At 32.3% G+C, this 11,244-nt stretch overlaps 1 protein-coding gene across 1 annotated transcript in view; it reads left to right on the top strand.

Moving 5' to 3' along the window:
- The window catches only part of LOC117105909, a 13,648-nt gene extending 4,394 nt beyond the window's left edge, over positions 1 to 9,254 (top strand). The window contains exons 2-5 of the mRNA XM_033247213.1: positions 5,026 to 5,092; positions 5,819 to 5,941; positions 6,896 to 6,992; positions 8,800 to 9,254. Of these exons, the coding sequence (XP_033103104.1) occupies positions 5,026 to 5,092; positions 5,819 to 5,941; positions 6,896 to 6,992; positions 8,800 to 9,129 (617 nt within the window). The 3' untranslated portion in view covers positions 9,130 to 9,254. The remainder of the gene's footprint in view (positions 1 to 5,025; positions 5,093 to 5,818; positions 5,942 to 6,895; positions 6,993 to 8,799) is intronic.
- Positions 9,255 to 11,244: the final 1,990 nt, after the last annotated feature.

The following is an 11,244-nucleotide window of genomic DNA, read 5'->3' as shown; positions in this document are numbered from 1 at the left end:
CACAGAGTACCCGTAATAGGTTGATTTTAATCACAATCATTAAATATAATTGTATGTAAACAATTTAGGAGGTTATTATTAGTTCATTAGGAGATTATTATTTAACTAATCTCAATAATATTGAGACAAATGCAAAATAGCACATAAAAAATATCGTACAGTAGTTGGTTGTTTGTAGCACTGTGTACTCACGATTGTTTGATTAAATTACACACACACTAAATATAATTTTTATGTATACATCTAATTAGGAGGTTATTATTTAACCTGAATTAATTCAATGTATTGTGACAAACACAAAATAGCATAATCATTATGGTTAATTCAACTACAAAAAAAAACATCAGTCACCAGTGTCAATACTATTTTACAAACAATTTAACAAATTTGTAATAATTAACTGTACTTCTAGTATACTAATACAGTATTTCATGGCATACAAGTCATGTTTTGTATGTTTTTTTAACATATTTTTTTTCAGATATTTTTTTTAATTATTGGTTTTTGTGGTTAGCACCATCAATTGTAACATTTTTCTATGGTTTTAATATAAAGTGGGTAATTATGTGAATATAATAAAGGATGAAATGTAATGTCAGTTACCATGGAATTACCCAATATATAGCATATGATGTAATTAGAAAAACAAAATACTGTAGTGGTGGTTTGTAGCACCCATTAAATTGACTGATTAAATCACTTCTTGCAATATTTTCATGTCATGGGTGTATGCAAGGGGAGTCGGGAAGGTCGTACGACCCCCAAAAATGTTCAAAGGTTCACAATTTTTCCAGACATTTTTTTCTAGGGACTTTTCACAATGACATAAATAAAAAATCATTGATGAGGTACAAACAATGAGTCCAAAAACTTTGCCAATTGTGCAACATACTGTAATCTATCTCAATTCCATAAATTTTGAAACTGAGCCTGCCATCTGCTTCAAGCAAATTGTATTGATATTTTAATCACATCTTGCTGTTATTTCATTGTTAAAAGGTCCAAAAAATTATGATCACGACCCACCCAGAAAAAATCCTCGATACACAACTGCATGTATTAGGAAGTTATTAAAATTTCACTAAGATATTTCATACTTATATTTAACTTTTTCCTAATAATTATTGTCGTTGGAGGGCAACCCAGATACTTAACATGAAATTAAACATTTCTAATTAAACACACAAAAAAAATCATACATCTTAAACAAAATTTTGAAGGAAATGAAACTTCAGAAAACAATAGTGTAGAAAGTGCTATATATTAAAAAGTCTATTGAGTGAAAGTAGATAAACTTTATTTCAACTGAGTAAACAGCTTTAAGTTATTTGTGATTACATTGTTTACTGGAATTAACTACAAAATAATGTTAAATAATTGTTTGTTAACGATTCCCAGAACTATACCTTTAAGACATGATTGACTGATAGCAAGCTATATGTTCAATGATTACTGTGAACAAAAAAATGTTTTTAGTCCAACATACACGAAATGTCATCAAATACACATTTAACAAATATTAATGTTATTTTGGCGAGTTTGGGGTATTCTGTTAGTGCTGGGGAGAACACTCAAGAGTTCACGCACAATTGAATCCATCCTCTCATTTTCCCTTTCATAAATTTAAGTCTGCTGCAAATAGGAAAAACAAAACACAAGTGAGCATGATAGGTACATAAAAAGAAACTGACAATAAAATAATAACAATCCTAACTTGCATAAAAACAATAAACATAAATTAAGTCTATACAAAAATTTAATTTGCAGTAGTACTAGTAATACTCTGGATTAGCATTGTTTTAGTTAGCATATGAGAATATCCTGTATTAAAAACATGATTTACTATACTATACTTCTTTATAAAACATAACTTGTACTTTATAATAAGAGAAATCTAAATATTATCGGTACCTGGAACAGTAACACGAAAGTACTGTACTATGCTACTGCACTGTAATGCATAGGCCTATTTTAAGACACTACTTAGACAGGCTTTTCCATCTTGATTTCAAAGGGCACAAAAATTTTTCAATATTTTTTTGAAATCATATAGTGGTGTAGACTAGTCTTTTAAGAACATTTTGCTGGAAAAATATTTTGGCTACGACGCCCCGTTCTGGAGTTATAATATTTTAAATAACATGATGTCAGAAAATCAGCCCAAAAGCTTATCTTATTTCTGTTAATTACGCACCGCTGATTCGCAATGTTTGTTGTCATCACTTCAAAATGTATACCGGTAATTCGTGGAAAAGGCCTATCCTCCTTTTCCTATCCTCCTATGCCTAGACCTACTACTAGAGCTAACTAGGCTAAGCCTATTACCTAGGCCTAGTACTATTTATAATATTATTTATACCCGCGGATCACCTTATCCAGGCATTGCTGCTAGGCCGCTACTATAATACATAACACAGGCATTCTTTCAGAGCATAAACCTGCTGAAAGTCTCATCATTGGTTAGAATACCTCGAAACGCTCTAGCATTTCAAATAGTTCAAATGTTCCCAAATTCTTTTCAAAACACACCCTGGAAATTTCTTTTCAAGAAATTCATCAACATTCTTCATCAATGTACCAAATTATCATCACTCTGCAGCCCTAAAAGTCGATCAGTACTTTAAGGAGGGTCTCATAACGGCAATAAACTTATATGACATATATTTTTTTTTTGTCTAATTTTTTTATTTTTTATTTATTTGAACGTTCACTGATATTATTGTGTTTATTTTTATTATTTAATTTGTATTTTGTGATATTGTTATAAGGCCTATTTCTTATTATTATTACTACTACTGTACTGTTTTATTATTATTATTTTTAATTAATGTCATTATATAATCGTTTTGTCACTATTTTATATTTTAAATTATTTAAATGTGTACTGCTTTTATATTGTGTTTCGCCCAATATTATTATTATTATTATTATTATTATTATTATTATTATTATTATTATTATTATTATTATTATTATTATTTGGTTCATTGCTGTTTTGACCCATTGCTATTCTGGTAAAAAAGTGTCAATCAGAACGAACACTTTTCTTAATTAAACAATTCCATCTTCTTTAAAACTGTGTAAAAATACGTAGGCTTAGACCTATCGCCTCAAAACACCGAACGCTTTTCTATTCATTTCGTACCACGTTTCTCTGTCTAGCTGATAAGTCAGGCCTTGCTTGAATGGTTATCAGCAGAGGGGTGTAGGGTATTATATCGAATAGCTGACCAAAACCTTACCAAAAACAATGATTAATATCATATCTTCGTAAGTACTTGGCCAATTTTAATGGGAAAAGCGGGAAAATGTTCAAAATCATGAAATAAAACATTATTCGTAGCCCACTATATAATTTATGGCATAACATTATAAAATAAATGTGCATCAGTCAATGATTGTTTATGTGTAGGTGTGAAAACCTAAGAGATTAATCACCAGATAAAGGCTAATCCTTTTTTTTCATTTATCCATGGACTTCAACCTGCAATGTACTACAAGCACCACCTTGTAAGATGCGATGGCAGGCACTCTCCTCAGACTCAAATTTGTTTGAATAAAATTTTCTTTTCTCCATTTTTTTTTTCATAATTTAAATTTTTAACAAATTTAGGAGGCCCAGACCTGCTCCTGTGGAAATCCGCCACTAAACTGAATAGGCCTTTTTCACGAATAATAATAATAATTCACGAATCGGTAGACATCATGAAATGATGACAAACATTGCGAATCAGCGGTGCGTAACCAACAGAAATAAGATAAGCTTTTGGGCTTATTTTCTGACATCATGTTATTTTAAAAAATCATAATTCCATTACGGAGCACCGTATCCAAAAAATTTTCCAGCAAAATAAAGAAAATTTTATTCAAACAAATTTGAGTCTGAGGAGAGTGCCTGCCATCGCATCTTACAAGGTGGTGCTTGTTACAAGCACCACCTTGTAAGATGCGATCAAGCACCACCTTGTAAGATGCGATGGCAGGCACTCTCCTCAGACTCAAATTTGTTTGAATAAAATTTTCTTTTCTCCATTTTTTTTTTTCATAATTTAAATTTTTAACAAATTTAGGAGGCCCAGACCTGCTCCTGTGGAAATCCGCCACTAAACTGAATAGGTCTTTTTCACGAATCGGTAGACATCATGAAATGATGACAAACATTGCGAATCAGCGGTGCGTAACCAACAGAAATAAGATAAGCTTTTGGGCTTATTTTCTGACATCATGTTATTTTAAAAAATCATAATTCCATTACGGAGCACCGTATCCAAAATTTTTTTCCAGCAAAATGTTCTTAAAAGACTATTTTACACCACTATATGATTGAAAAAAAATTGAAAAAATTTTTTGACCTTTGAAACCAAGATTTAAAAAGAAAAGCCAGTAGTGTATTAAAATAGGTATATGCATTACACCCTGAAAAGTGCAATATATTATCTATTTCGTTAAAAAAGAATATTTTAAAGCACAGTTATTTAAACAATGGCAATCCCATAAATCGGGTGCATTCACACAAAGACCTTGGTATTTTCATTGCTAGCCCCCTTAGTTTTTCTCATCATGTTGATTATCTTGTTGGCAAGTGCAATAGACTGCTTGGGCTGATGTGGCGCAATTGCAAAAACTTTGACAGTCAAACTAAACTACATCTTTATTTCAGTATTATTCGCCCAAATTTAGACTTTTGTTCAGTTATATATAATTCTATTTCCAAAACCCAAGCTTCACGTATTTATCGATTACATAATCGCTTCTTGTGCTACATCAGCCACAACCATAATCAGTCCCCATAAATAAATAAAAATAAATAAATACAGAAAATATTTATGATTCTGCGCATCTATTTTCTTAGCAATTTTTCACTTAACAGCACTGATAAATGCATTGTGGGCAGACCTTCCTTTTGTAAGATCTTTATTAAATCTATAAATAGTTATATAATATAATAAATAATGCTTTAAGTTTGAGTAATACTCTCATTAAACATTTTAAAATAATGTCATTCTTTTTTTGTTTAATTTGCAGGTGTCACAAATGTAGTAGACAGTCATCAATGCTTAGTTACATCAGAGAAAGGAATAGATATTGGAAGGTACAGTTAACATTGTATCCCTTCTTTACACATGTATTAGGTACAGTTCAGTAAACAGACATCAATAGGTTTCAATCTGTCACTGTTTTAAAAATAATAATTGGTCAATCTTAATTGATCTCATTTGCTAAAAGCCTCAATGGACTAATTAAAAATCTGGAATAATGTAAATTAGAATGATGTGTTTTGAGTAGTTGTTTGAATGTAGTGATGTTAGTTTCTTGTCGATGGTTGGTGAGTTGTTCCAAAGGGCAACTAAAACACACAGAATCTATGATAGGCTTCCATAAAAGGTTTTTTTTTTTGTTTGTTTGTTTTTATTTATTTGCATGATAGGGGCCTACATACTGTACATCACAGTGAACAAAAAAATTAAACATAATTTGGCAGAATTACAAGTTAATATAACGTAAAATAAGACTTCTATAAAACTGATTTAGTTACATATGTAAATTTTCTATCTTGTACTGTGAAATCAGGGTAACGTACTCTACGGAGTTAACAGTTTAAGCTTGGTTTCCATACAGTTGATACACGCTATCGGCAACAGCTTTTGGTGATTGGTCAGTCAAATCGGGGAGCCTTTCCCATTGATTTGGAGACTGCCACACATTCAACAATTACACTGAAAACACTGTTAGCGATTGTATGGAAACCAGTCTTCACTGTATGAGACTGAGACTTACAAAACACAGTACATATGTTCATTTTTACTCCTGCTTGCAGTACATATAGAGAACTATACTGTGTTATGTGTGATGAGATCCTGGGCCGAGTTTATCAAACGACACCAAGGCATTTGGACAATTTAAGAGATGTGTTCACGCTGGATATTCCCAAAATACAGAGGTAATGATAATACCGTCGTAGTCAGTGGCGTATATAGGGGAGGGTGTGGAGGCGCACACTCCCTTTAAAAAGAATTGCAATATCAACCAGTGGCCCCCAACTGAAAAATTTCGAAAGCAAAAAACACCACAATCACCTTATATCAATATCACCTTTATGAGCTAGTGCTCCCTCACTTAGACATCGTGCCCCCACTTCACCTTTGTCCCCCATCAGCCCCTCCCCCCATTTGAACATTCATAGGTATGCCACTGATTATAATACAAGTATCTACAGTAGTGTGTGCATTCTTTTGAAACATAATTTAATAATTTTATAATTGTTACATGTAACAGGAACTGACCTCTGTACAAACAAACAAATACAAACAATACAAACCTCATACAAACAATGAATGTACAATAGTGGTGATATCAATAACGGGTTGAGGAGAATAACAGTGACAATAGTGTGACAGCAAAACTGGTAGTGGTAAGATGATCATGATGATAAACTATTATTATCATCATCATCATTGTCATCATCATCATCATTATTATTATTGCAGTTTTATTATTGTTCTTACAATGGTTATTGTTATTATTATTAGAAACTTTTTTTAAATTGCATTTTTATTGAATAATGCTATTACAGTATGTGTAATAAACAGTTTTTTATCTTCAATATTAATATATCAAACTAAACACATCTAAACTAAATGTATTTTACGTGGCTACCCTTGGGTAAAAAGTTAAAAATCACAAACCTGTAGAACAAATAGATATCTCAATTCATTCGTCCCACTTTCCATTAGAATTCTTAGTCAATATCAAATAAGTTCTAGGACCTAATTATAATTATATTGTTGTTGTTTTGTATTAATCCTGCACTTTTTTTTTTGATGTGATGTACTAACTGATTTTCCGAAACGACAGAAATAAAGAATCTTGAATCTTAAACTTGAATGTTTGTTAGCTATCAAGTTGGAAGTGGAGAGCAGGTGGGAGATTTTGATACTGGTGATATGCTTGACATGCCATCATCTAGAGCTTTACAAGATGATCTCTTTAAGGTTTGTGTCATCTCTTATTAAATATAGAGTATATTAAGGATACAGGAGAATCATTAATCTCCCAATTGGAGACATTGTTTTATTTTTGATTCTGCTGAAGGCGCTGATCGAAGAGCCTCACTGCTGTCCTTGTTCTTGTTTTTGTTCTTGTTGCTAGAATTTTAAAAGCATCCAGCATCGCAAGTTTTCCACAGACGTGCAGAAAATTTAGTCACATAAATGAAGGTGAAATTCAACAAACGTTCATCGCCCTCTTTTTAAGTTGGACCCCAGGGTTCCCTTTACACTCTACAAATCAAAACAGGGGTTTTAGCAAGGGCTGTACATTACTGCCATTATTGTACCACTAATACAGCATGTTGCATGGATAGCGCGGTCGATTAGGGATGTGTTCTAAAGAACTTAAGGTCGTGAGTTTGAATCACGCAATTTTAAGATATAATTTTTTACAAATAAACGTTCTAATTATTTAAAAATTTATTTCGTATAAGCTCTTTCCAAAAACCCAATATAACAACTTGCGCCTGTACCGTATTTAAGCGTGGAGGAAGGCTTAAAAACCGCTGAGCGGTCGCTCCTGTTTAGTCTAGATTACCCCCTCAACACTCATTTTGTAGGAGTAAAGGGAGGAGCATCGCTTATGCCGCCTAATTCTCATGGGAGGTTTATTCTGCCAGAATTAAAACTCAATGCTGGCCAGGTTTTAATCAAGATCATCAGCACAAGAAGCAGAAACAATACCTCTTCAAGGATGACATAAAGTTTTCTGTATCTGTATTGGAGGGGAGTTGTATTTGATGGATTTTTACTATTTATTATGATAATATCAATATAAGCTTTACAAGTACTCTCCCCCCTCCAAATATGGTATCTAAATTGGTCCAGATCCTGTACCTATATCAAGCCTTACCCTTACATGGCACAATTATCACCTCACATTATGTTGTACTGCCCTCTTTTGGTAGTGTGTGCTTTTCTTATTTTGGTAGGAAATAAGTTATAAGATTGTATACAATTTTAAAAACTTTATTCACACTTTCACAACAAATTTGTTTGAATTTCCCATATATGGGTATGATGATGTCACACCACATCCAAAGAAGGGTATGATGTAGAACTGATCATTTCAAATATTAATTTCTTCCGAGACATTTTTTATATGTTTAGCGAACCCGCCGCCCACCAAAAACGAGAATTTGGAATAAAATTAAACTTTTATATTTTTATTTTTGTCTAACTACTGCACCTGCCACCACGACAAAATAGATATTCCAGAAAAAAGTAAAAGGGTTTTTTTTATATATATTTATTATGCCCACCGCTGCCTTGAAATCTCCAAAAATAAGAATTGCCTGTTTCTATTCATAATTATTTAAAGCATCCAATTACTATGTTTACATTCAACAATAACATTTTATTTTTATTTTCTGCTTTGTCTGGATGTTTTTGCAAAAGTCTTTAGAAAATAAGAAACAAAATTTTATCTTTAATCTTCCACCCTCCTATAACGATCTTTAAAAAATAATTTCACGAAACAAAGTATAAAAAGTCTTGCCTAGGCTTTGCTAGTCTCTAAATCTTGGTCCTGTCTTCTGCCAACAATACCTCCATCTGCACTGCTCTTCTTGGAACACTTTTTTTTATCTTTTTTTTTTTTTTTTTTTTGTTATTGCAAGTGTATATTCGTATAAGCGGATGATAATACTTAATAGCCCAATCCGAATTTTGGAGCAAATAAATATTGAATATTGAATTGAAAATTGAATTGATAGTGTGTATTCAGCTTTATTTGTTTCATTTGTGTTAGATTAAAGCTACAGTTTGTGCCTTGAACGAACGACTTGTCAACTTGGAGGATGCTCTGAAATGTCATGAGCCGGAAGAAATAATGGATGAAGAAGAGAACCAAGAAATCATAAATGAAAAGGAGGACGAGATGAATGAGGCGGATGATGAGGGAGAATGTAGACTAAATCATATGGAGCGTCTCCTGGATAAAAACAATGCAGGAAGTGCGAACTCTTCAAGTGACTCTGCATCCATTGTTAGTGATGTTTATGATAGAAATAAAATTGGAAACAAACAACCATTTCCAAATGACAATCAACATAGAATTAAGAGAAAGCGAACAAGATGAAGATGGCATACAGTATCTCATTGTAGTCGTATTCCTTTCATTGCTCTAGATATGACTCTGAATAAACAGATTAAAACACATTTTTCTATTTAGTAAACATAGAACTGCTGTTTCTATTTACGTGCATGTTGTTTGTAAGTCTATTAATAATTAATAATAAACAAAACTATACATTTATCTGTTTACCATAGTTGCTTTTATGCTTGTTTATTATCTTTGTCTCTTATATAACTGGCTTTACCTGAGGCAATGAGGAAAGACTATGTTCTGTTTTACAAACATAGTAAGTTTAGTTTTTCTCTGGTTTTGTTATTTGCACACCATAATGTATTGGAATAAACACCCTGCTTTGAATAAACGCGTTCCTTGAATAAACGCTCCCTCTAGAGCCTCATTTTGAAATAAACGCCCCCTCGAACAAACACTCCCTAAATGATTGTAAAGAATTTTAATCAAAGCACAGTCTATTAATGTTCCACTCCAGTAGAATTACATTTTTTCTATTTTTATTGGGATCAATAAGTCTTCATTAACGCATTTGACGGTAATTGTGTTGTAGTCCCACATTTTGTTTACAGTGAAATTAAGGAGCGTTTATTTGAGTATCCATTTTATAAATAAACATCTCACGAATAAACGCCTCCCTCGAGTAGTCTCCCACTCAAAAACTCTTCTCAATAATAAACGCCCGTGCCGTTTATACGAATAATACGGTATATTAGTTTGTATCAGCTGTTGGGGAAAACCATTTGGCCACCGTCTCAGTAGTAATTCTGAGGCAGCGATTCACAACACACGGCTCTAATATGTTGAAGCCTATTAAATGTTTAAACCCAGCTTATGTGTAATGTCTCGAAAACTCTGAAAAACCTCGAAAATTAAAATGATGTTCATAGCACAACAGATCAAATTAGTAACTAATTTCCAACCAGAACAGATTTACAGAGTTTTGCCACAAACATCCTAAAATTGATTTTAATTTTCTATACAAAAGAACGTATAGTTATGTATTATTTAATTGTCTGTTAATTAAATCAAAATGATGTTCATAGCAAAACAGATCAAATTAGTAACTAATTTCCAACCAGAACAGATTTACAGAGTTTTACCACAAACATCCTAAAATTGATTTTAATTTTCTATACAAAAGAACGTATAGTTATGTGTTATTTAATTGTCCGTTAATTCATCCAAATATTTAATTGTGATCTAAACTATGCAAACAAGCCAGGCGTGGTTCGTATAAATAGACAAGGCTTATCACTCAGCCTAACATAACCTAAATTGGCCGGTTTTAATGTTCCTACACTCTTGGCGAAAATAAAATGATCTAGTGTTTTGTCTTTAATTGTTGACAGCATTAACGATTATAAATTTTGATTTGCTTTTAACAATTAGGATGCTGACTCGGGTCAAATTGTGATTTCATTTTTTGATGAGGTTTGTTCACATAGAAGTTCCAATGATTCAAAATGTTATGGCGAAAAACTAAATACAAAGACACAACAATGACAGGCCACTAAATCCAAATGTATCATCCATCAATTAGCAATATTCATAAATCTTCGTCAAAATACATGGCATAGACCTACATAAAAAAAGTTTTGTTCGCAAGTGGCAATTACGCGTGTAATAATATCTTTAAGCACTATAATTTACGGAAGCACCTAAGTGCCATTCGACTTGACGACTTATCAAGATAATTTACCGTATGTTGTCAATACGACATAATGTACATACCATTTCGACATTTTGAGATCAACTAACTTGCCAAGACGACATACAATTTGTATTATGTCGACTTGTCAAGATAATCTATCTTGGCATGACAATATAACATTTTTACTATGTCGACTTGGCAAAATAAATTGTGTCGGCATGACAACATAACACCTTTACTATGTCGACTTGACAAGATAATCTATCTCGCCATGACAACATACGATTTTTATTGGTGTACGGTAAGAATGGCCCCGGAAAAAATGGCCCAGGAAAAAATGGCCCCGGTAAAAATGGCCTCAAATGACAGGCAGGTAAAAATGGCCCAAGTAATAAAATTCTGTATTAAAACTGATTTTTTTTTAAATCATTATATGCATTTTTTTAAACTGAAAT

This window comes from Anneissia japonica, unplaced genomic scaffold (genome assembly GCF_011630105.1).
Source record: "Anneissia japonica isolate Jap-2015-1 unplaced genomic scaffold, ASM1163010v1 scaffold17835_len124482_cov113, whole genome shotgun sequence".
Taxonomy (NCBI): Eukaryota; Metazoa; Echinodermata; class Crinoidea; order Comatulida; family Comatulidae; genus Anneissia; species Anneissia japonica.
The sequence above is the reverse complement of the archived record's forward strand: the minus strand, read 5'-3'. Positions and strand labels throughout refer to the sequence as shown.